This window comes from Antechinus flavipes, chromosome 2, assembly GCF_016432865.1.
Source record: "Antechinus flavipes isolate AdamAnt ecotype Samford, QLD, Australia chromosome 2, AdamAnt_v2, whole genome shotgun sequence".
Taxonomy (NCBI): domain Eukaryota; kingdom Metazoa; phylum Chordata; class Mammalia; order Dasyuromorphia; family Dasyuridae; genus Antechinus; species Antechinus flavipes.
Window position 1 is genome coordinate 389,726,740 of NC_067399.1, and position 26,447 is coordinate 389,753,186.

A 26,447-nucleotide genomic window follows, 5' to 3' on the forward strand; every position below is an offset into this window, starting at 1 on the left:
CAAATGGAGAATGGCTGAATAAATTGTGATATATGAATGTTATGGAATATTATTGTTCTATAAGAAATGACCAGCAGAAGGATTTCAGAAAAGCCTGGAGAGACATGAACTGATGCTAAGTGAAATGAGCAGAACCAGGAGATCATTATACACTTCAACAACGATACTGTATGAGGATGTATTCTGATGGAAGTGGATTTCTTCGACAAAGAGAAAATCTAACTCAGTTTCAATTGCTCAATGATAGATAGAAGCAGCTACACCCAAAGAAAGAACGCTGGGAAATGAATGTAAACTGCTTGCATTTTGGTTTTTCTTCCCAGATTATTTTTACCTTCTAAATCCAATTCTTCCTGTGCAACAAGAGAATTGTTTGGTTCTGCACACATATATTATATCTAGGATATACGGTGACATATTTAACATGTATAGGACTGCTTGCCATCTTGGGGAGGGGGTGGAGGGAGGGAGGGGAAAAATCAGAACAGAAGTGAGTGCAAGGGATAATGTAAAAAATGACCCTGGCATGGGTTCTGTCAATAAAAAGTTATAATTATTAAAAAAAAGAAAAAGAAAAAACCCAAAATGCAGAAAAGGAGAAAAAAAAAAAAGAAATGAGCAGAACCTGGAGATCATTACACACGGCAACAAGATGACTATACAACGATCAATTTTGATGGACACAGCTCTTTTTAATATTGAGATGATTCAAACCAGTTCCACTTGTGCAGTGACGAAGAGAACCATCTACACCCAGAGAGAGAACTGTGGGAACAGAGTGTGGAACACAATATAGCATTCTCACTCTCTCTGTTGTTATTTGCTTGCACTGTATTTTCTTAGTTTTTCTTTTACTTCCTTCTTGATCTGATTTTTCTTGTGCAACAAGATAATTGTATAAATATGTATACATATAATGTATCTAAGACGCATTTCAACATATTTAACATGTATTGGATTACCTGCCAGCTAGGGGAGGGGGTACAGAAAAGAGGGGAAAATTTGCAACAAAAGGTTATGCAAGGGTCAATGTTGGAAAAATTGCCCCATGCATATGCTTTGTAAGTAAAAAGCTTCAATAAAAAAGTAAATTAATTTAAAAAAGAATAATCCCAGTTGCCTATCTTAGAAATGAGTCCTGTTTTCACTATATTAAAATATATTAACATAGAAAATATACTAGTATATGTGATGTAATATTGAAGGGGGAGGGAAACTGTTCCCTTTACTGAAACTGTTCTCTTTAAGAATATCACTCTGAAACTGTGTTTCCATTTGATCTGTGATCTCTTTTGGAGTCTCCCCCCCGAGAGAACTTTTCTTTCAGGGATGCCAGACCCTTTGATTCAATTAGAAATCTTGGTCAAAAAGCACCCCTTTGAAGTGTTGTTAATTCCAATAGGAGATCTGGGCCGGATACTCATAAGTATCTAGGCCTGGAAACTTGGCTTCCTTTTCAACCTGAAGCCACAAGATTCCTTTTAAAGGGCAGTTTCTCACTCCTTGCAGAAGGCCTGAAGCTGCTTGCTCTGCTGCTAGAACCCTGCCTGCTGAGAAGGCATTCTCTTCTCAGCATCAGCCTCTATTTCCCTAAGAGGACTTTGCCACTAAAGAGTCAGTCTCAGCAGAACTGGCTTCCTGTCCAACAATAAACTTTCATTTTTGCCAATTAATATTTTGGGTTTCATGATATGAAGAACCTGTGTGTCGACCGTAAGGGGATTTTAACAACTCTGACTGCCACTAACCTCATCAATATAGCTTCTAGGGGAGATAGCAATGATTTTGAAGTACCCTTGCCTTGGAGTGCTATTCTAACAGTCTGTCAATGATTGGAAAAGGCTTCTGGCCTAGGAATATAATAATATTTTTCCCTTAGGTTTTAGGAAGATATATTAGTGATCCTGAGACCCCCTGACTTTAGAGTACTGACAATGTCTGTAATGATTCTAAAGTCTTCAGGCCTTAAAATAGTCCTACAAACACTATTGACTGATAGATATAATCTGTTGGTCAATGACAATCAAGTTCCCGAGACAATAGTGAATAAAACTACCCCTTAAACCTACCTGAAAGCCATAAAATTAGCAAATAAGTAACAAGAAGCTCTGATCCAACTCTATCCCATAAATCTATCTCCTTTCTCTTGGTTCCTTGCTAATCTCTTTTGAAATTTAGTCTGCTTCTGTTGGCATTACAATTCTAATAAACTTTGCCCCTTGACTAGGACATCATGACATCGGTCTGTGACCCCAAACGTTTGGGGTCCCCTTTCCCAATCTCAACATATACATTGGTATATTAGAACTAGTAGTTTCTCAGTCATAAACAGGATTTTTTCACTTTTTCCAGAAGTCTCAACCTGTTAGATTCAGAATCTACAGGTAGGTGGAACCTGATAGTGCCAGACTTGGAATCAGCAAGACCTAAAGTCAAATCCAGCCTCAGACATCTGTATGATCCTGGGCAAGTGTTTGCTGAACCTCAGCTTCTTCATTTGTAAAATAGGGATAATAATAGCACCTATTTCCCAGGGGTGTTGTGAAGATACAGTGAAAATAATATTTGTGGGATGCTTCAAACATGAAAGCTAGCAATATGCATGCTGGTTGTTCCTTCTCTTATTAATAATTCTGCATTTTCAGAAGAAAATTATGAGACTGATGGATTTGTTTGGGATTTCAGACTACTGCTGATATCGCCTTATTCATTTCCCATTCTGTACGCCCATTTTTATACAAGAAATCCATTTACTTTTGATAAGTGAAAGGATTGCTGTCTACACTTGTTTATTCCAAATCCTGCGGTGGGAGGAGGCTGGAGGCCGCTCAGGGGCGTAGACTCGGCATCCGGAGCTGGAGGAATGTTGAGGGGCGGATGAAGACAGCGGCTGCGAGGGGGAGGTTGAGCAGCTTGAGCTGGGGGCGGGGGTGGGAGCGCCACAGGAGACGGGGAGAGAGGGCTCTGGCCTTACCGACGGGAGAAAGACCGGATAAGCAACTTCCTTTAGGAAGTCGCGAATTAGGGAAGTGAAACCAGATTTGCCCTAGCAAGCCGCGCTGGCCCTCGGAGGCTCCGCCCTGCGCTCCGCAGCCCCGCCCGACCCCCCGCCACCGGAAGTGCAGCTGTAGGGCGAGTCTAGGCGCCTCCCGCCCCTCCTCCTTCTTCTTCTCTTTTTCCTCCTCCCCCAGCCGCCTCTGCCGCCGCCCGCTGCCCGCCGCCCGTCCTAGGCCTGGTCCTATTGTGCCCGCAAAGCGCCTGGGGTCATGTGGAATCATCGCAGCGGCCGCCTCCGGGCCCATGGCTACAATCTGCAAGAGCAGCGGGATCGCTGGCGGGAGCGGGAGGCAGGTGCGGCCCGCGCCGGAGGGGCCGCGGTGCTCTGGGGCTGCATCCTCCCTCTAGACTCGATGGCCCCCGGCCCAGAGCCTCTGAACCCTTTTGCCCTCCCCCCATCCCTTTTGTCCCCTCCCGACAGCTTCTGACCCCTGTGATTCCCATCTATTCCCCCCAGCCCCATTCTGGCCTCCTTGATCCCCATTCTTCGCCCCCGGATCCTCCGATCCCCTAATCTTGCCTCTGGGATCTGCCCAAAGGCCCTGGTAATTTTGATTTCCCTCCTCTCCTTCCAGACCTGTAACATATACCCCTCCCCCCTTCTTCTGCCCGTCCTTGGCTTTTCAGATCTTACTACCGAGAGCCCCAGAACCCTGTGACGCCCCCTTTTCCCCTCCCCAACTCTGGCCTCCTCGGATAACTCACTCCTAAATTTCCTCTCTGCCCTTCTGATCCCCCTTAATCTCCTTCCTTCTTCTCCTCGGGTGCTCCCCCTTGCTCATTTACAATCTCTAGACCCTGTGTGTTCCCTAGCTCGCCCCCCCCAAAAAAAAACCTCCCCCCTTCCACTCTCCCAATCCTCCCTTATCCCCCATTCTGACCCACTGGCCCTTGTAACTCTGCCGACCCCTCCCACTCCCAGACTTGGCTTGACCTGAGCCGGTTCCTTTTTGTGACCCCCAGTCTCTGGCCTCTGAGATTTTTGGCCTCCAGCTTTGGCCTAAACTTCTTGGCCATATTCTCCCACTTGGGGCCTGATCCTTTGGTCTGTGTATTCTCTAGCCTTAACTTGATCCCCCATGTCCCCCACTTTGGATTTGAGCTCCTGGCCTCTTTCCTCCAGCTTTAAGGAAGGCCAGGCGGGAACAGCACCTGGTCAGCAAGAGATTGCTGAGGGACAGCGACCTGGAAGAACCCAGGGATGAATTCCAGAATAAGCCCCTGGAAGAGCTGGAGGTGAGTTAATGCTGTAGGCTATTTCTTCGATGACAAAGGGTTCTCGGCTGCCTAGTACTTTGAACCACTATCCAAATGAATACAAAACACCTTGACTGCTACTGGTGCTTAATAGGTTGTTAGGTTTGGTTAAGAGAACCCTGGGTTATAAATAACCTGGGGTCATTTAATTGTTTACATACTTTAAAGATTACTGGGCTCTATCTCTTCTGTGACTAACTCTCCACTGTTCCACAGGTGCTACACTTACTCCGGATGTCTCAACGGGGAACGGAGAAGGAGAAGGAGAAGGCTTTAATCAGCCTACGGCATAGCCTACAGCATCCTGAAACACAGCAGACTTTTATCAGGTCTGTACTCTTATCTCTGTGGCTAGAGTATCTGGGGTGTGGAGACTTCGGAAAGCAGATCTTGATTCCTGGGGAAGAAAGGCAACCCAGGAAAATGTTTGGATTTCATAGGATTATCTAGTCCAACTCTTCTTCTGGAGAGGGGAAATGAGACCCTGAGAATTAAAGTGATTTGTCTGAATTCTCAGAGCTATTTACATAGTAGAGTTGAGATTTGAATCTGGCTTTATTTGTTTGGAGATTGGGAGGGACCTGTTGCACGGGTTGAGCCAAATTCTAATATTTGGTATTACAGGCTAGAAGGCAGTATTCGTACACTCATCGGACTCCTGACTAGCAACTGGGCTTCACTGCAGATGGAGGCAGCTCGATGTCTGCATGAACTCTCCCATGCTGACCAGCCCAATGTGGCGGAAGCCTGCCTGCCTTCCACATCCTACCTCCTCACATACCTTTCTGGGCACAGTGCTGACTTCATAGTAAGAGCTCACCCTATTCCCTTTAACCCTTCACTTAGTGTGTGGGAGCCAAAAGAAGGTTATTAGAGTTCACTAGTTCAATAGTGATGAGTGATCGATATGGAGGACCAGATATATGAGTTGTCTAGCCAAGGGTCCCATGTGGTAGGTAGTAGAACTGAGATTCCTAGGTCCTGCATTCCAATTCTGGAGTTCTTTTTACTTTGTACTTATTGTCTCCATTTATCCTTTTTTCCCCTTTTCATTTTGATTCTCCAGAGATAATGTTTCTATGTAACTTCCGTTTTTATGACTTTAATTAGCGCTTTTAAATGACTCTTTTGGAATATATATGCTTTTATTTAAAAAAATTTTTTTGTTAAAATTTAACATTGAACTTCAATAAGTCACTAAACTTGTTTACTAATTATTACATTTAAATTCATTCCAGTGCATAAAACATCATATAAGAGAGGCAGAATAGTGTAGATAGGGAATTGACCTAGGAATCAAGATCTGGATTCAAGTCTTTTCTGTTATATACTATGTGACTTTGGTCACTAGTCACTTAACCTTTCAGTGTCCAGGAAAATCTGTAAGACTATAAATTGCAGGACAATTTCTGATTTGGCTTCTTGTTATGAAATTAGTCTGGCTTTTAAAAAAGTATTACATGAATTTTTGTCATCCCTTTCTGTTAGATATTTTTAGCCCAAGGTCCATGACATTTAAAAAAAAACTAAATTAAATTTAACAATGATTTTTAAAAGTTTTGATTTCCCAGCTCTCTCTCCAAACCCTCTTCCATCCTCGAGAGGGCAAGCAATACGATATCAATTATACATGTGAAGTCATGTAAAACATATTTCCTTATTATCCATGTTGCCACCTGCAAAAAAGGCAAGAAAAGTAAAGTGAAAAATGTATGTTTCAATCTGCACCTAGAGTTCTCTCTCTGGTCTGTGAATGTTAAAAAATATATATTTTGATAACTCTATTTTAGTATTTCATTTGCAATCCTAAATTTTTTTTGCATTTAAAAGCCTTATTCTGAGGAGGCATAGACTTCACCAGACTGCTAAAGGAGTCTGTAACATAAAAATGTTAAATATAATTGCTTAAGTCTTCATCAGGATTTTTGGTCCACTTCTTCTCATTCATTTCCCACTATATGTAATATTAATGTGTATTACATTTTATGATAATGCTTTTTTCAGTTTACATTTTTTTCATAAAGGTTCCACAGAGTGAAAGCTAGAAGGGAATTCAGAGATTATTTAGTCAAAATTCTTCATTTTACAGATGAGGAAACAGGCCAGAGAGCTTAAATGATTTACTTAAGGTCTCACAGGTAACAGAACTGGGACCCAGGTTCTTTGACCCCTAAATCCAGTAGCATTGTAGCAGATTTTTTTTTGGCAAACCTTATATTTGTTTATCTTAATTGTATTATTATATTCTATTACATTTATATGGAACAATTTATGTAACCATTCTCCTACAAAACGTTTTAATTTTTAAAAATTACATATACTGCTGTGATAGCCTTGTGTAATTTTTTTAAATTATTATTTTGATAAGATTTTCAGATTAAATTCCTGACAAAGGAAATATTGGATCACGGGGGTATCATGGGGAATATATTCTCTTGCCACATTTGGTCTTTACCTTTGCCAGCAGGTACATTAATCAGATGTTTACTATCCTTAAGAATGACTTAATTTGTTTTCTCTCTGTGTTCCTCTTGGTCTTTTTGAGGTCAGACACCTAGTGATGGAATTTGGATCCAAGGGCCTGGTTCCAGACTCATGTCTGTCAATCCACTGCTCAGATGCCTGAAACCCTGTCTCCCACTGCCATCCCACTGCAAGACCTAGTATCAAAATCAGTGACTCTTGGACCCACATTATGTCACATGTCCTTTGAAAGTCATATTATTAGCATTAACTAAAGCGGTGGTATAAGGCACGAGTAGGTACTGATCCCCAGCTTCTGATTACTGGTGCACTGGGATAAACAAGTCTGCTCATGTGTCCAGTCTGATTGATCCCTCAGGGGCTTGGGCAGAACCTTGGGGGTGGCCAGTGTTCACTTGTTGAAATGTAGAATTCCTGGGCTCAGATTTGTTGATAAAAATGTTTCAAGGATTCCCCTCTTCTTAATCTGGGGAAGGGGAAAACCTCAGAATTCTTTCTTGTCCCCTTCTATTCTCAGGAGCTATGTCTCTACACACTAGGCAACCTGGCTGTGGAGAGTGAGGCTGTGAGGAGGCAGCTTCTTCCGCAGGGCATTATTCCAGCTCTTGCTTTATGCATCCAGGTGAGGGATCCAATGCTCTTCACTTCTGCATGCCTTTACTGCTTGGGGAGGATGGCTCTAGACATTGCTTTCTTTCTGTTCCTTCATTAAGATCTACATTGTCTTATTCCAGTCCCCCCATGCAGCTGTTCTGGAAGCTCTTGGCTATACCTTGTCACAACTTTTGCAGGCCAATGAAGCTCCTAAGGAAATCATCCCGTAAGTAAATCTTCTTTCATTTGGGACAGCAGCATGGGAGGGGAGACTGGTGGCCAAAGGTGAGCCTCAGGCTCAGTAAGTATACTTACTTCAAGTGTACTGTTTGTTTCTGGTTTACTTTCCTAACTTCCAATCCTGAGAAGGGCCTCAAGTTTGAGTGTCATTTTCATTTACAGTGGGATCTTGATGAGAACCTTGTATTTTCATTCATACTCCAATTTATTGTGCTCCTTTGACTGGCAGCTCTGTCTTGGACTCCGCCATTCTCCCGAACATGCTTCGACTTCTACACCCTACCCCAGAGCTGGGGGCTAGTGTTGCTGTGGAGTTTGCCTGGTGCCTTCACTACATTATCTGCAGGTACCATGGGCTCAAAGTAGGAATGCCACTTAGAATCTTCCTTAGGAATCCTTCTATACCATAAATTCATGGAGTATTGAATCAGAATCACAGCATAGTATTTGCTGAGACTGCAGGGAGTGGGGTGGGACAGTGCTAAATTCCCATCTTATTTTCTTTAGGCTTGGAAAATAATTTTAAGTACTATTGTTCTATTTTAGTTCTCTAGGTGTAGTAAGGCCCAGGGTTCATACTGACTTTGGTTGGTGGCTTAGTCTAACTTAGGGTTCTGGGATGTGGAGACATGACTATGCTTCCTTCTCTATTCTAGCCAGGTGAACAATCCACTGCTCATTTCCCGAGGAGCTTTGTCCACTCTGGGGCTATTGCTGATGGATTTGGCTAGGGCTGCCTCAGGATCTGTGGATACAGGACTGGATCTGGTAGGTAGAGAGAGGTCACTGAGGAATTCTTTACTACCCAGGAGAAGCAGGTGTTTTCAGCCCTGCTTGGGTGACAGTATGTAGGATATCCTTGGTGTCCTCCCTTCTTGTTAAATATTCCCCTGTCCTCGAATCACCAACTAACCCCTTATCCTTCCTGCCACCCATCTTGCCTTTGCAGTTGGCCTGCCCAGTTCTTCGTTGCTTTGGTAACTTGCTGGCAGAGGAAGGAGCAGCAGATGCAGGGGTACGAGCAGATTTTGCAGACGAGCGAATTATAGTGGCCATGTTTATCCTCATGGAGTTCTTCATCCAGCACCAACCTAGCCTGGTCCCTGAGTGCCTCTGGGTCCTCAATAACCTTACTGGTATGTGATGGGGCTAAGTCAACTCACTGCAATGATTTCTGTCTCGTTAAAGTAATAGTAACTTTTCCACACATCTGGGGACTTCTTAGCTTAAAATGAGTTTGGGATGGATTAGAAAGGTGTTTTATGACCTTATAACACATGTGTAACCATGCTCTTGTAACTGTAACTTACTTCCTTGGACTTGAGTTCTGTGAGTAACCTGGTCATGGTGCCTCTTCTCTAGTAAAAGATCCTGGCCTCTGCACAGCATTGCTGTCCCTGGATCTGGTTGCTCCCCTCTTGCAACTCTTACCTATTTCACGGGTGGTACGCATACTGGTAAGTAGTGGTTAGCACATTTGTTGTTTACAAGTTAGGAACACAAGAGTTTGTGTTGTCCTTTTCAATTTTTAGTAGTATTGTGTAGCAGGAAACAACTAGGAGTTGGCAATTAGGCTGCTTTCCTCTGAATTCTTAGTACCTGTGAGTGTAGATGTTGTTTGTTATTTGAAGCCTCAGCTTCATCTGTAAAACAAATATAATGGAGTACTGAAGAAAGCTCTTTAGAATTTTAAAGTGCTATACTAATGTTAAATGTTGTGTTTGTAGGTGCTGACAATCCTGTGTAACATTGCTGAGAAGGGACCTTTCTATTGCCAGAGACTCTGGCCTGGTCCAGTACTCCCCCACATGCTAGATATCCTGACCCTTTCTGATTCTGAGGTGGTAGGACAGAGCCTGGAGCTGTTGCAACTGCTTTTTGTACACCAGCCTGAGGTGGGTTTTGATTCAGGTTCAGGTTCCACATTTTGGTGTTTCAAATAGGCTAAAGATAGGACTCCAGGGGGCAGCTAGATGGTGCAGTGGGTAAAGCACCGGCCTTGAGATCAGGAGGACCCGAGTTCAAATCTGGCCTTAGACACTTAACATTCCCTAGCTGTGTGATCCTGGGCAAATTACTTAACCCCAATTACCTCAGAAAAAAAAAAAAGTTAAAGATAGGACCCCATCTTAACCATCCCTGATATTACTTACAGGCATATATGCTTTCTCTGCCCCACTTTCCCCAGTAGAAATTTTCTTCCCTCCCTCCCCTCCCACTCCCCATCATTCAGTGTAGAAAATATGGCACATCCATGCCTCACCACATCTTGTCTCCTCTAAACAGGCAGCTCAGGACTTCTTACAGCATGCTGGCCTACAGGCTTTGGAGAAACACAAAGAAGAGCCTGACCTCCAGGAACGCATACAAGCTCTTCAGGAGGTGGCACTGGGAGGAAGTTCACTTGTACCGAATGCATTGGCACTGCCATAACTTCTCCCTTTCTTGCTTGTATGGGCCAGCCCTGTTTTTCTGTGGTTCAAAAGTTATTGTCTATGCTCCAATTATGTTTCCTTTCAGGGTTGACAAAATGGGCACCAGGTCATGGCTGCTCAGAATCCTGTCCCATTTCCTGTCCTCCTACCCCGCTCCCATCCTCCCATCCTCCCCCCTTCCCTGCCCCTTCTTTTCCCTCTTTCGTATATCACAGCTTCTCTTAGAACTGACAAGTTGTATTACATTAAATTTCTTCAGTCACAATGTTGGTGGATAAATGTGTATGTTTGGGGATGGGGAGTAAAGGGAACATTCAGAAAACTTATAGTTCAATTACAATACAAGGTTTACATGGAAAGAATTTTACAATATGTGGATATTTCATTCCCGGTCCATCAGAACCAAAGCTCTGAGGCAACTCTTAATATGTTTTCTTGAGACTTCAGGCTTTGCTATTCATCACATTCACTAGAGCTGTAGCCACTTGTTCACTATTGAGGTTGTTCAAGGAGACATTCTTCTCCTGGCCAAAAGCTGAGAATAAAAGTTAGAAAACACCTTTTATGTAGGTATCACTGAATGAAGAAATGGGCCATATTAAGCACAAGATGTATTACAGACTGGTTACTGACATTTGGAAAAAAGAACTACCATGGGTTGGGATGTTTTCCTATTTTTTGCTGATAATGTGTAAATTAAAGATTCCAACTAGATTTGATGTTAAACTACAACCTTGAGGTTATGTGTGGGTAGACTAAAGCTATAAGGTAAAGCAAAGGGGCCAAGCCTCTCTGGTTCCATCTTCCCTATGGTGGCAGAAAACCCAAGAGCAGGGGTTTGACGAGGCTCTTAAGTATTATGCCTATGATTCTCCCATTAGAAAAACCTTTTTACAGTTGTAGTGTGGGGCTGCATTAAATCTTCCTAAGGCTGAAACTTGTTAAACCAGGGGCTACAATGCTCCCCACCACTCCCGTGTGGTCCCAAGCTCCAGCTCACCATAGCGGACCCATAGTTTGGGCTGCACCTTGGAGCACTCACGGATCAGGATGGGGAAGTCGGGATTCGCCTTCTTTAGTTCCACATAGTGTTTCTCAATGAAGTCCCTGAAGGAGGGAGTAAGGGAAGAAGTAACTCACCTTTTTTATGCTGCTTTGACATTGGGGAGGCAAGGATACTTATGTAACAAGATGTTTTAAAGTCACATCCTCCCCGGTTTACAGGTAAGAACACTAAAGATCAGAGAGCCGGCGTGACTGAACCAAGTGACTTAGGGTCTGTCAGAGAGGGGAGCCCTTCCTCCTGTTCCCATTCCCTTTTCCTTCCCCTCTAGTGACTTCCCCAAATCACCCACAGAATAGATGCAAGATGACCTCGTGAGGTCGTGACCTTTCGACCTCCGCCCAGGCTGCCCCACCCGTCCAAACAACGCAATCCAACCAAACCTCACTCCTTGACTGCTGGCCGAGCGCTGGCACAAGTGGATGCGGATCTCTCTCAGGTTCTGGCCTACTTTGGAACCGATTCCGCGGGCTGCGGCTGCCGCCATCTTTCCCAAAGACTGCAGAACACCGCTACTCCTTCAGTCTTCGGAAGGAAAGGGCTCGTACGGCCAATCACGGAGAGATATCATTCACCTCACCAATCTGCTTTGGTCTTTGGAGAATTGTCTGTTGTCCTGCAGGATTGGCCAGATGCGGGGGAAGGGGTGGGGAGAGTGATAACCAAAGTGAAATTCAGCCAATTACGTTAGAATTATCAAAAGATCTGGCGGGTTACTGGCCCCGTTCACTTCCGTAGAAGACTAGTTCACGTCTACGTGAGCGGAGTTGCTATGGTAATGACACGTAGGGAAGGTGGCACCAAGCGTAAGGCGGAAGTCGATTTCGTCGCAGAGAACTGTGGGTTATAGTGCGTAATGAATTGTGGGTAGCTCGTTTTTAAGTCCGCTCTTCCTGCCGTGTCGTTTGTTTTGGGTACAGAAACCCAAGTCAAGATGCCGGAACGAGATAGTGAGTGCGGGTGTCTACTCCTTCCCCCTTGGGACTCTCCTTCGGGTCAACCTTCAGTATTAAGAACTTTCCCTGTGGCCAATTTAGGATTGCTAGGGCCAGGATCGATGGGAGCTAGGGAGGGTTCTTTTCGCGGTCCCGATCTGGGTATCTGGGGTCCGGCTAGCGCGGCGCGAAGCGAAGAGATGTGGAGGATTAAGTCTTTTATTTTCTTTAGGTGAACCGTTTTCCAACCCGTTAGCTCCGGATGGCCATGATGTGGACGATCCTCATTCTTTCCACCAGTAAGTGTGACTGGTGCGGAGGGGTCAAGAATAGAGGGAGCTCTGTTGGAAGGGCGGGACCCCCAGGTTGGGATTGCGGGCTTTTCAACTTGAACTTTAGAATGCACCTCAAATGCCCGGTTCGTCGAAGTGACTCTATACTCTTAAAGGTCATGCCAACTGAACATAAATAGGTCCTCTTACAACTTCTTGTATGCTAGTGTTAATGAAGTCTGTGTGACTTCCGGGCACTAGCTTAGGAAAATAATACCTGCATGTTTTGCAGTCGGGACCTAGTATCTCTCGTCTGGGTTTTGCTTGTTGTTGCTCGCATAATCATGAGCTAGTTATTTAATCTTTCTGGACTTCAGTTTCGTTATTTTTTGAAGAAGAAATTGAACTAGATAATCTTTCTGGATCTTTACAATTTGAAAAGACTTGTTTTATTTAAGCAGAAATCTGTTTGCCAGGTGATGAATTTTTTCATTCATAGTAAGAATCTTATTTAATAAAACAAATGTGGAAGGTTTGGGGCCTTTGTCAATAAAAGGTCAGTGCAATTACCTGCACTGATTAGATCAGGGATCCTCGAAGTAATGAGTGTTATTTTTTACTGTTACTCATTGTGTAAAGAAGTAATAAGTATCTCTAGGGAAGCAGGAAAAGGAAGTGCTAATTTGTCACTCCATATTTGATACTCTTGTACTTTGTTTCACTAGATCCAAACTCACCAATGAAGACTTTAGGAAGCTTCTCATGACACCTAGAGCTGCACCCACATCTGCACCACCATCCAAGTCTCGACATCATGAGTAAGCTGATGGATGTTCCCAGTTGTTTCCTATTTCCAACCTATTCTCATTGCATACTTTCCTATAGGAAAGCATTTAAGAAAGTCTATAGAGGGTAAGAGAAGGGATTATTCTGTTGAGGCTGCAGTTGGGTTGGGTTTAAAATATATTTCTTTGGGACTTCTTTCTGCTCAGCTTTAATAATCTTTGCCACTGAGACCTCCTCTTGGGATTTGAGAGGATGTGGTAGCATTTGTTATATTTGGATTTTCTGTTCTTTTCTAGAATGCCAAGGGAATACAACGAGGATGAAGATCCAGCAGCACGAAGAAGGAAAAAGAAAAGGTGAAAGGAAGGGAAAGGGAAGTTAGATCTTAATCTGGACATTGTCCTTACTTGTAAATGGGACTAAGTTGGATTATAAGAGTTGGATATATAGGTGTATAGCTCTAGAAAGATGAAACATTTCTTTTTTTGGGGAAGCTTTCTATGGATTTTATGCCTATTAAGGTAAATATGTGCTTTTACAGAATTTTCGTTTTAGAAATTACAAAAGTTCTCTTTGGAGCTTGGGTATTTTGCTTTCTTTGTTTTGGGTAGTTGGAGCAGGGTGGTGTAGATCAACAAGAATCAAGAGGTATTCAGCTGAAATTTGTAAAGAATTGGAAATCCAAATAATATTCTGTAGCTTTGTGGCTTAATGGGAGTAGATACTTAGTAATTTGAAGGTGAATAAGCAATGACTGGGAAAGCATTAGGTTTCCCATTGCAGAGTAAATTTCATCATACAGAGAAAGAAAATGCTGTGAGAGGGTATATAAGTAATTGGGTGTATTATAGGGAGTGTGAATTTTGGCCGAGAAATTTATGTATGAGTAGAGTGGGTAGACATGTAGAGAACAGAGTCCAAGCAATAGGCAGGAACAAATTTGCTTCACTTATATTTGAATGTTTTACATGCTTTCTTCTCATTCATAGTTACTATGCCAAACTCCGTCAACAAGAAATTGAACGTGAAAGGGAGCTAGCAGAAAAGTATCGGGACCGTGCCAAAGAAAGAAGAGATGGTGTCAACAAGGATTATGAGGAAACAGAATTGATCAGTACCACTGCCAACTACAGGGCTGTGGGACCTACTGCTGAAGCGTGAGTAGACTTTGGCCTTGGTTCATTTAAAATTTAATTTCTACATCAGTTCCTGTGAAGCTGCATAATTATGGACAAATTTAATTCTTCTAGACTTCAGTATCTTCTAATATGGACTTTGGCCTCCTCCTACCTAAACCAAACTACTATACCAGACCTATGGCAATAATACTAGATTGATCTGATGATCATTCTTTTTGTTGTATAGTGATAAATCTGCTGCAGAGAAGAGGCGACAGTTGATCCAAGAGTCCAAATTCTTGGGTGGTGACATGGAACACACTCATTTGGTGAAAGGATTGGATTTTGCCCTTCTTCAGAAGGTGAGATGTTTTTGTGTTCTTTGTGAGTTGTGGATGTTACTGGAATGCTAAATGTCTTTGGGTTTCCAGGAAGGGGAGCTTTGGTCGATGGGGAAGAAACCAGTGTCTGGATGTTGTAGCATTATTTATAAAAATTGAAGGCAGAGTTTTAGGGGATAGTACTGTCCCAGGCACATCTCTTATTTTTCCTTTAGGTTCGAGCTGAGATTGCCAGCAAAGAGAAGGAAGAAGAGGAGATGATGGAGAAACCTCAGAAGGAAACAAAGTGAGTGTATGAGGGGGAAGATTGTAGAGCTGGAAGGGCAGGATTTGGACTAATAGTAGAACAGGCTAATGGCTTCTTGGTTTTGTTTTGTTTTTTTTAAGGAAAGATGAAGATCCTGAGAATAAAATTGAATTTAAGACTCGTTTGGGTAAGAGCAGAAATGTTGCTTATTAAATCAACAAGGCATTAGCCTTGACATTTCTTGTTTTCAACAAGGCTAGATTTTATAAGAATCTTAAATACCACCAAGTAAAAATGTAGCATAATTGTGCAGTTATGACAGAATTTTTGAAAATTCCACATATTTGTTGTTTCTCTTTTCTTCCCAGGCTGTAAGTATTTCTAAGTACATGCTTTGAATACTGAATATTGAATGCCATTTTTACACTGCTTTAAACCAAGTTTTAATTCCTTATAGTTCTTGTCTCCTTTCTCATATACCATCAAAATCAGTTTGAGAGTTATTCTAATATCAATTATATATCCTTCCAAATGAAGATGGAAAACAGCTGCACTTTTTTGTAAAGTAATTTTTAAGTGACTTTAAGTCACATTTTGTAAAGCATATATTGGAATATGTTATATACTCTTTAAACTTAGATCCACATAAAGTTTAAAATTTATAATACCTTTGGTATTCCTTACTACTTTTCTGTTTATACTATGAACATTTGCTTGAAAAACTCATTGTATGCAAAATCGCCACTAATCTGACTGTAAGAACTTTCAAAATCATTCAAATGTAGCCAAAATATCCCAGTTATATTACTGTTGAGACAAATAATTATATGAGAGTTTGTATCTTTTGCTTCTATGGCAAATTATGAGGCTTAGAACCTTTTAGTAGAGGTTAATGAAGAACAATTCCCATTGGAAGGAAAATAAGTTACATTTATAATTCCTGGATTTGGCTATTGCATAAATTTTCCTGTTAAAGGTATCTTATCCTTTTAAGTTCTGATTGGTCCAATTATAGACTACTTCAAACTATCAGATATTAAACATGAATAGAGAAATCATTGCCTCCCTATCTGTAATTTACATGAAGTGTTTTGTTACCTTTAAGTTGTTACTCAGTTAACTAAGTTTATTTTCCACTCCTCCCTAAGAAGTAGGGTCTCGTGCCTTTTAGTCTCGTGCCTTAATTTTTCCTACCTTTGTAATAATGCTTTTCTTATCTTCTCCCCCTAAATGAAATACTCTTCCTTTCTTTATCTGTCCAATTTCTATTTATTCTTCAAGACTTGTCGATCTCTTTTTTATCTCTTATCTGTCATTCTCCTTTATAAAACACCTTTACAACCCATTCAAACATTGGTTTTTCTATTTTCTAACCTTTTCTGATTCTGATAGTACTATGTATTTTAGCATTTTTTTTCTTTTTCTTTTTTCTTAAAGCATTTTAAAATTTTTATTAGATTTGTCTCTTCTATTAGATTACAACTTCTTTGAAGATTAAGACTGAGTCATATGATAGTGCCATGTTCACAGTTGGCAGTTGGTAAATGTTTATTAATTATGCCCCCTTAGGCCGCAATGTTTACCGTATGCTCTTCAAGAACAAAGCTTATGAACGAAATGAGCTGTTTCTACCAGGCAGAATGGCCTATGTGGTGGATCTGGATGATGAGTATGCAGACACAGACATCCCTACTACACTTATCCGAAGCAAAGCTGATTGTCCTACCATGGAGGTACCTGCACTAATATTCTCTAGGACCACTCTTTGTAGGAAATGTGGGAGGGATACTTTCCTTCTAAAATTGGTCTTTTCTCAGTGGCTTGACTTGTTTTCTTCTTGGGATTTTCAGGCCCAGACCACACTGACCACAAATGATATCGTCATCAGCAAGCTGACACAGATCCTTTCCTATTTGCGGCAGGGCACCCGGAATAAGAAACTTAAGAAGAAAGACAAAGGTTTCTGAATGGTCTTGGAGAAAGACCTTAATTTTCTTTAGAGACTGAATCTTGTGACATGGAATGTTAGGAAGCAATATGTTTATTTGGTGTATTTGTCTTAGAGCCATTGTGCAAGTCAGAGAGGGCCTTGAGAATCAGGGCACAGGATATTCTCGGAAGCAGAATTGAGTCGAGACTGGAACATATATTTCTTTCTCCCTGACCAGTTTGGGAAGTAGCTTTGCAGTATGAGGCAGATTGAGAACAATGTTGATGGTGTTTACTTTACATTCTTTCCTCCTCACCAGCCAATAAGTATTTTTTAAATTTAAATTTCTTTTTTATTATTATTATAGCTTTTTATTTATAAGATAAATATGAGTAATTTTTCAGCATTGACAATTGTCAAACCTTTTGTTCCAATTTTTCCCTTCCTTCCCCCTTCCCCCTCCCCCAGATGGCAGATTGACCAATACATGTTAAATATGTTAAAGTATAAGCTAAATACAATATTTGTATACATGTCCATACAGTTATTTTGCTGTACAAAAAGAATTGGACTTTGAAATAGTGTACACTTAACCTGTGAAGGAAATAAAAAATGTAGGCGGACAAAAATAGAGGGATTGGGAATTCTATGAAGTGGTTCATACTCATTTCCCAGAGTTCTTTTGCTGGATGTAGCAGATTCAATTCATTACTGTTCTATTGGAACTGATTTGGTTCATCTCATTGTTGAAGAGGGCCATGTCCATCAGAATTGATCATCATATAGTATTGTTGTTGAAGTATATAGTGATCTCCTGGTTCTGCTCATTTCACTCAGCATCAGTTCATGTAAGTCTCCAGGCCTTTCCGAAATCATCCTGCTGGTCATTTCTTACAGAACAACAATATTCCATAATATTCATATACCACAATTTATTCAGCCATTCTCCAATTGATGGGCATCCACTCTGTTTCCAGTTTCTGGCCACTACAAAGAGCAGCCAATAAGTATTTATGTAGTGCTTACTGAATGTGTAAGAGCTTGTGCTAGGGACTATAGGAGATAGACTTTGGTGTATAAATGTTTATATGTTAACTTTCTACTTAATTCAGTTTCTACATTACCTAGCATAACATATAAAAATAGATGGCTAGAAGTATCTTTTCATTGTGATGAAATGTTTTTTCATAAAGTTATAGTCCATACCAGATGTCTCTTTTTTCTCACCACCTTTTCCTTAGCTTCTTGAAATCTGGCCTTTTTTCTTCTGAAACTCTTCTCCCAGAGGGTACCTGTGAACTCTTAATTGCTAAATCCAGTGGATTTGTTTTTCTCAGTCTTGTCCCCCTTGTCTTGGAACCTTTTTAGACTAGACGGGAACTGTCTTCCCCCAATATAAAAAACTTTTTTTCACCCTTTTATTCTTAATATTCTCTGTACTTTGACTCCATATAGCTTCTTACTTTCTATCTCTATTGTTTGCTAGCTGCTCTTTTTGAGCCTTCAATAACTGGTAGGGTTTTGTTCTTGATTTTTTTCTATTCTTTTTTTTTTTTTAATTCATAAATATTTCTTTCTTTTTTTTTCTCTTTTTTCAGTAAATTCCCACCAAGCAATAGGACCATTACTTTTATTTTTGTTTTTGTTTTGTTTTGTTTTTTTGCTGAGGCAATTGACGTTAAGTGACTTGTCTAGAGTCACACAACTAGGAAGTGTTAAGTATTTGAGGCTGAATTTGAACTCAGAACCTCCTGACTTAAAGGGCCAGTGCTCCATTCACTATGCTGTTTAAGTGCCTCAGACCATTACTTTTTTTTTTTTTTAATAGCTTTTTATTTACAAGATATATGCATGGGTAATTCTTCAGCATTGACAATTGCAAAACCTTTTGTTGCGATTTTTCCCCTCCCTTCTCCCCCTTCCCCAGATGGCAGGTTGACCAATACATGTTAAATATGTTAAAGTATAAGCTAAATACAATATATGTATACACGTCCATATAGTTATTTTGCTTTATAAAAAGAATTGGACTTTGAAATAGTGTACACTTAACCAGTGAAGGAAATAAAACATGCAGGCGGACAAAAATAGAGGGATTGGGAATTCTATGAAGTGGTTCATACTTCTTTCCCAGAGTTCTTTCACTGGGTGTAGCTGGTTCAATTCATAACTGCTCTATTGGAACTGATTTGGTTAATCTCATTGTTGAAGAGGGCCACGTCCATCAGAATTGATCATCATATAGTATTGTTGTTGAAGTATATAATGATCTTCTGGTCCTCATTTCACTCAGCATCAGATCATGTAAGTCTCTCCAGGTCTTTCTGAAATCATCCTGTTCAGACCATTACTTTTTAACAAAAAAATCAAGTGAAATAAATTCATACTGATTTTTTTACATCATTCATTCCATTATTTCTGAGAGTGAGGAATCATGCTTTTTTGCATATTTTTCCTATAATATTGAAAGAACTGATAATGATACTGGGAATGAAATATCCCTACCATGTTCCTACCATGTTATTCTTATTCCTATTCTTATTTTACAGGAAAGCTGGATGAAAAGAAACCTCCGGAGGCTGACATGAAGTATGTATATTAGTTTATTTTTTTGGAGGGAGGGAGGATGTCTCCCCATAATATGGAGTTTAATCATTAATTTTATTGCTTAATAGTATTCTATTGTTTTAATTATATGTAAAGATAGTTTCCAGCATTGTATATATGAATTCCAATCTCCTCCCCACACCCCCCCGAAGCTCCCTTACCCCAATACCAAGAAAATAAAGATTTTCTTATTAGTTTTTAATGTAAATAATCATGGAAAGAGAGCTTTGTGGGTGACCAGCTGTTCTGGAAGTCTATGGGAAACCTAGTCCAGGAATCCAAAGACATAGTAGGTGCCATACTTTTTGAGAGCTACTCACATCTGGGTCTATGCCTTTTCAGCATTTTTGAAGATGTTGGAGATTATGTACCATCAACAACTAAGGTTCCAAGGGAAAAAGAAAGGGAAAGATACCGTGAACGGGAGCGAGATCGAGATCGGGACCGAGAACGGGAAAGAGAAAGAGAACGGGACCGGGAAAGGGATCGAGAAAGAGAGCGTGATCGGGAAAGAGAAGAGGAGAAAAAGCGACACAGTTACTTTGAGAAGCCCAAAGTAGATGACGAGGTGAGTCATGAGTTTCAGGATTTTTATCACATGGAAGAAGGTAGACTAATTTTAGATCCTGAGTAAATATAGGTTTTCAGTATGGAAATCCCTATAAAAGTTTTTGGAGAGATCTAATATAATTTCCTTGGCAAATGGAGTATAATCTGAAAATTCTCCACATAGTAAATAGTATCTTGTTTTTGTAGACTTAGGGGGGGTGATGGTGTGAGTAGAGAATGGGAATTTAGAGAGGAGAGAGAATTAGGGGTATAGGCCCACTCCTTGAATCAGAATAATGATTAGAAGATTGTTTTCTCTTTGATCAATTTGGGAAAATTTTCATGATGTGAGGCAGTAATACCTTTGGTAACAGATTTTTCAGAAGCATTGAGCAAGTACCGGATGGTGATAATATGTAAGGAGGAATGGCAGCCCTATTCTTTAGAAAAACTTTGTAGCAGGAAGTAAGATGTCCCCACAGTATAATCCTAACTGATGGGGAAAAACCATAAAAGTAGTGGATATTCGGGAAAGTGGTTAAGAGAGGAAGAAAAAGATAGTAGATTTGCTGAATGTGATCGAGAATTAAAAATAGGTGTTTTTGATATTTGATATTGACCATACTCTCTTTTTTCTCTTTTCAGCCCATTGATATTGATAAAGGTAAGTTATATTCATGTTGTTCTGTAGATGTCATAAAGTGTTCTGAAGAGCTAGAGGCCTGCATCTCAGCTCCTGTCTTTTATTTGACCTTAGCTTAAAATTCTCACACATTATACATGTTAAGAATTGGTATTCATGGTGCTGTCTGATTCTGGGCAACAGTGTCCATGATTGCTCAAAGGAATCAGTGTAGGTTAGTTATATGACATAAAATGAACCCTGGTTTGCACAGTAATAGTAGCAGAATACAGGAATTATTGCTAGAGGAGAATCTCATTCTACTCAGTTTTGTAAGAATTGGGTTTGGGTGAGGTTGGGTCCTGGCTCAAGTCTCTCTTGCTTAAGAAGAATCATATAATCTTTTACTCATAGGTCCTGGATCTGCCAAGGAGTTGATAAAGTCCATCAATGAAAAGTTTGCTGGTTCTGCTGGTTGGGAAGGTGGCGAATCATATCCTTTAATATAAAACAGGATTATGAATTCTTAAAAAACTTTTTAGCTATACTTTGTTTCTGATTTCCCCAAAGCTATGGTTTGACTTGAGAGTTGCCTTCTTCCCCAGAAGACATGTTTATAGCAATCATTCTGTCTTTAGGATTATAGTTTTTCTATGGCTTTTATCTTCTTATTTTGTTCTTTTTCCTTTCCTTTGCCTGGACTCTTATCATTTGTTTCAGTATATCCCTCATCTTCCTCTGAGAGAGCCATTTCTATTAACAAATGATAAAAAGAAATCAGTTCAACAAATTTCATCAGCATATCTCTCGCCACTTAAACTTACGAGTCCCCTACCTTTGCAAAAAAGGAAAAGAGGTGCACTTTTATATCTGCTTTTTGGGGCCAAGCTTATTCATTTTAATTTCTCCAGCGTTTGGTTGTTTTGTTGTTTTTCCATAGAGATTGTTTAAGTTATTGTGTATATTATTTTCTTTTGTTCAGTTCATATTTTTCCTTTCCTGTGCAATCATAACATTTCAAACAGTGTAGTAATACTCCATTATATTCATGTACCAAATTTTTAAAAGCTGTTTCCTGGTGGACATATGGTATATAGGCATCTATTTTCTGTGGCACTTATTATTATACTTTAACACAGCACACACTAAAGAAACCAGAAGATAAGAAGCAGCTGGGAGATTTCTTTGGCATGTCCAACAGTTATGCAGAGTGTTATCCAGCCACGTAAGTCTGGGAAGTAGGAAGTGGGATACTGGGTGGGGTGGTTGGAAGACTGAAACTGCTAATAAGGAGATGATGTCAGGATTGTCAATGTTAATTGAATCAACAAAAAAATAGGGAAAGTAAGAAGTTTGAAAGGGCAGAGGAACTAGTCAAGTTCCTAGGCAGTCATGGGTGATTAGAGCATGTGTCTTTTCTTTGCCTTTTAGGATGGATGACATGGCTGTGGACAGTGATGAGGAGGTGGATTATAGCAAAATGGATCAGGTATATCTATTAAGGATTAATACATTAAGAATGCATTATAATATTTAACATGTATAAAACTGCCTGCCATCTAGGGGAGGCAGTGGAGAGAGGGAAGTGAAAATTTGGAACAGATTTGAGTGCAAGGGATAATATTGTAAAAAATTACCCATGCATATGTTCTCTCAATAAAAAAGTTATTAAAAAAAAAAAGAATCACCTTACAAGGAAAAAAAAAAGAATGTATTATAATATTTAGCATGTATTGAACTACCTGCCAGATATCTAGGGTAAGGGGTTGAGGGAAGGAGGGGAAAATTTGGAACAGAAGGTTTTATAAGGATCACTGTTGAAAAAATTACCATGCATATTTTTTTAATAACTTTTTATTGACAGAACCCATACCAGGGTAATTTTTTACAGCATTATCCCTTGCACTCACTTCTGTTCCGATTTTTCCACTCCCTCCCCCAGATGGCAAGCAGTCCTTTACATGTTAAATAGGTTACAGTATATCCTAGATACACTATATGTGTGCATAACCAAACAGTTTTCTTGTTGCACAGGGAGAATTGGATTCAGAAGGTATAAATAACCCGGGAAGAAAAACAAAAATGGAAGCAGTTTATATTCATTTCCCGGTGTTCTTTCTTTGGGTGTAGCTGCTTTTGTCCATCCTTGATCAATTGAAACTGAATTAGCTCTCTTTATCAAAGAGATCCACATCCATCAGAATACATCCTCAAACAATATCGTTGTTGGGGTATATAATGATCTCCTGGTTCTGCTCATTTCACTTAGCACATGCATATGTTTTGTAAATAAAAAGCTATAATTAAAAAAAAAAAGAATGGATTATATGGAACCTGGTCATCCAGCCAAGATGGTAGAGTAAAAGCAGAAACTTATCAAGCTTTCTCTCATAGTGGTCCAAATTTATTTAAATAATGAATCTAAAGAACACAGAAAAAGATGGAGTGGAATATTTTTCAGCCGAAGTTAATTTAAAAGGTCAGCAGGCAAGATCTTTCAGCACCAGGGTGGGAATCCAGCTCACAGTCCTAGTATTAGCCACACTAATGGAGCTGTAGCTGCAACTGTGCCAGTAAAACAGGAATGGGCTTTGGGCCTCTGAATCAGTGGCGGTACTGGGAGTTTCTAGACCTTTCATCTCAGAGACACTTAAGATGACTTGGAAGGTCAGCAAGAAAGAAATGTCCTAAGGTGAGAGGGCCTTGAGAAATCAGCAAACTAAAGAGAGTGCACAGATGGCTGTAGCAGTGAAGGGGATCAGTGTTAGAAAGGAAAGAGAAAATAGAATAAATGGGGGGAGGATTCAGTTAGCAGTAGTAATTGGGAAAAGGATTTTGAAGCAAATTTCTCTGATGAAGGCCTCATTTCTCAAATGTATAGGTTACTGAGTTAAATTTATTAAAAAAAAAAAAAGCCATTGATAAATGATCAAAAGATGTGAACTATGCCCAAAGAGCTATAAAATCATGTATATTATTTGACCTAACAATACCACTATTAACCATGGATATCAAAAGAGATTTTTAAAAAAAGAAGGACTTTTCTATGTACAAAAATATTTATAGCAGCTCTTAAGGTAAAGAATTGTAAATTAAGGGGATGACTATTATTTGGGGAATGGCTGAATAAATTGTGGTTTGTGATTATATGTGTGATTATGATGGTATAGTATAGTTCTGTGAGAAATGATGAGCAGAATGCTCTCAGAAAAACCTGAAAAGTCCTTCATGAGTTCAAGGAAAAGTGAAATGTACTAGTGTATAAAGTAATAGCAGTGTTGTGGAATGATCAGGTGTGAATGACTTTGCTGTTCTCAAGAATACAATGATCCAAGGCTACTCTGAAGGACTTGTGATGAAAAATACTATCCATACCCAGAAAACTGATTGTGTCTGAAAACATTTTAAGCATACTTTTTTTGACTTTATTTTTTTGAGGAGGAGAGAGATATGTTTTCTTTCACAACATGACTTTTTTATTTATTTTAAAAAAATTTTGTTATAATAGCTTTATATTTCAAAAAATATATGCAAAGATAGTTTTTAACATTCCCTCTTGCAAAACTTTGTGTTCCAGATTTTTTTCCCTCCTCCCCTAGACAGTAAGCAATCCAATGTAGATTAAATATGTGCAATTCCTCTAAATGTATTTCCAATTTGTCATGCTGTGTAAGAAAAATCAAATCAAAAGTGAAGAAAAAAAACCAATAACAACAACAAAAAGGATGAGAATACCATGCTTTTTATCCACATTTAATTTCCATAGTTCTCTCTCTGAATGGGAATGGCTCTTTTGCTCTTTCCATACCAAGTCTATTAGAATTGCCTTGAATTACCTTATTGTTGAAAAGACCCATGTCCATCCCAGTTGATCATCACATAATCTTGTTGCTATGTACAATGATCTCTTGATTCTACTCATTTCACTTAACGTTAATTCATGTGAGACTTTCCAGGTCTTTTTTGAAATCAGCCTGCTCATCATTTCATATGGAATAATAATATTCTGTCATATTAATATAGCACAACTTATTCAGTCAATCTCCAACTGATGGACATCCACATACATAACATGACTTATAGAAATGTTTTACATAACTTCACATTTGCTTTCTTATTGGGGGGTTGGGAGTGGAGGGAGGAAAGAAGAGAATCTGAACTCAAAAATTTAAAAAAACAATGCAAAAAATCATTTTACATGTAACTAGGGAAAATTTTATATATATGTGTGTGTGTGTGTGTGTGTGTGTGTGTGTGTGTGTGTGTGTGTGTATTTATAAAATGTTATATCTTGGCTATAGTCTGTATTGCTATATTTTTCTGTAGGAAAAAGAGCAAGTTAACTGACTAAAGTGTATGTCTTATTTTCCACTAGCAGCATTCAGTGATACATTGAGAAAATTAACAGTATCCTGAATGGTGGTAGAATTAGTTGATTTAACTGAATTACTTAGTTTTCTACAGAAAAATGAGTCAAAAACATTTTCATCTTATGATGCTTATGCTGCCATTTAAAAAAAAATTTTTTTTTTTGAATTTAGGCTCAAGATGGTGGTAGTGGGGAGGTGTGAATACAATTGCTTTAAATCATTTTAGCCAAGTTTCAAGATTTTCTCATATTTTTAAAGTTATTAATGGAATAGCAAATAAGAGTGCTTTAATCTTTCTTCTTTACTGGAAAAGACAGGAGATGGTTTGGGTATCTAATTATCTGGAGTAATTGATTATTTTTCAGCCCTTTTATGTTCAAAGAAGCCTAGAACTAGAAAAAGATCCGAGTTTGTTACATTTTCTAGGCTCTGTCCTGGAATGGTGTTAAATGTGGCTCATTAGCCCCATACTACAAACTAGAAAGGTTTCTTGTGCTAACCACCATTTTCTTTTTTGTTATAGGGTAACAAGAAGGGACCATTAGGTCGCTGGGACTTTGATACTCAGGAAGAGTATAGCGAGTATATGAACAACAAAGAGGCTCTGCCTAAGTGAGTAGTATTAAAACTAAATTGTTTTGGGAGCAGGGAGAGGGGTATGGAGGACACAGTTTGGTGAGGTAAGTTCTCACTTAGGGCCCTTTCTTTGAATCTTGTTCTTTCCAATCTCACTATAATGATACTCTTAACTTTCTTATCTACATGTAGAGCTGCTTTCCAGTATGGCATCAAGATGTCAGAAGGTCGGAAAACTAGACGCTTCAAAGAAACAAATGACAAGGCAGAGCTTGATCGACAATGGAAAAAGATCAGTGCGGTGAATATAAGGAGATGGGAAGCTATAGATGAGAACAAACATTCAGATGCTTCATCCTTGAAGGCTTGGGGTTGATAAAATTTTGGAAGGAAACTCCAGGATGATTATTCCTTATAGATAGGAGAGGTTTGGGATAATTCATCCTATTTCTCAGAGTTCCAGACCCTTTTCTATGCTCTCTTACTAGTTAATATAGGCTTGAAATGTATATTATAATTATTTCTGTTCTTTTTGCAGATTATTGAGAAAAGAAAGAAAATGGAGGCTGATGGGTAAGAAATTATATTTTCTTTGGTTAGGGGATGGAACTAAGTGAGCTTCTTTTTTAATTAAAAAAATTTTTTTTCAAGTGTGCTAATTCTTGATGTTATTTCATTTTCCCTTGCAGGGTTGAGGTCAAAAGACCAAAATATTAGTCTGCGCTCTGATTCCTGGAAGGATTACTTACCTGGATATTTTTCAAATTTCTTTCTCTCCCTTTGCACTTTCCTTAGAGAGGCTGAAGTATTTGTGTGTATGTATGTATGAAATTGTTGTTTTGACTATTAAAATTCATGTTAACCCTTTGTTTTTTTCTTTTTTCCTAAAGCGATTGTATGAAGGGAAAGATGTGGGTGATAATGAGGACAATTCTGTTTCTTGAGGATTTTGGAAAAACTAGTC

At 39.6% G+C, this 26,447-nt stretch overlaps 3 protein-coding genes across 3 annotated transcripts; 2 read left to right on the forward strand and 1 right to left on the reverse strand.

Annotated features, from left to right (window-relative positions):
• Positions 1-3,117: 3,117 nt before the first annotated feature.
• TMCO6 (transmembrane and coiled-coil domains 6) lies at positions 3,118-10,332 on the forward strand. Its single transcript, XM_051978560.1, has 12 exons — positions 3,118-3,351; positions 4,181-4,293; positions 4,531-4,643; positions 4,939-5,122; positions 7,316-7,420; positions 7,533-7,618; positions 7,862-7,978; positions 8,289-8,400; positions 8,582-8,768; positions 8,995-9,089; positions 9,360-9,527; positions 9,919-10,332. The coding sequence occupies exons 1-12, from the start codon at positions 3,267-3,269 to the stop codon at positions 10,063-10,065; spliced, it is 1,512 nt and encodes a 503-aa protein (XP_051834520.1). The 5' UTR covers positions 3,118-3,266; the 3' UTR covers positions 10,066-10,332.
• A 2-nt stretch (positions 10,333-10,334) lies between these two features.
• Positions 10,335-11,808, reverse strand: NDUFA2 (NADH:ubiquinone oxidoreductase subunit A2). Its single transcript, XM_051978561.1, has 3 exons — positions 11,514-11,808; positions 11,068-11,174; positions 10,335-10,602 (listed from the first exon to the last, which is right to left on the reverse strand). Exons 1-3 carry the CDS (start codon positions 11,615-11,617, stop codon positions 10,511-10,513), a joined length of 303 nt encoding a protein of 100 aa, XP_051834521.1. The 5' UTR covers positions 11,618-11,808; the 3' UTR covers positions 10,335-10,510.
• Positions 11,809-11,962: 154 nt separating this feature from the next.
• Positions 11,963-26,350, forward strand: IK (IK cytokine). The gene is made up of 20 exons (XM_051978558.1): positions 11,963-12,080; positions 12,298-12,364; positions 13,063-13,155; positions 13,420-13,479; positions 14,113-14,280; positions 14,489-14,603; positions 14,798-14,868; positions 14,970-15,016; positions 16,399-16,562; positions 16,680-16,788; positions 19,309-19,348; positions 19,709-19,934; positions 20,561-20,579; positions 20,952-21,029; positions 21,681-21,762; positions 21,969-22,026; positions 25,431-25,519; positions 25,676-25,784; positions 26,022-26,056; positions 26,173-26,350. The coding sequence occupies exons 1-20, from the start codon at positions 12,065-12,067 to the stop codon at positions 26,198-26,200; spliced, it is 1,674 nt and encodes a 557-aa protein (XP_051834518.1). The 5' UTR covers positions 11,963-12,064; the 3' UTR covers positions 26,201-26,350.
• Positions 26,351-26,447: the final 97 nt, after the last annotated feature.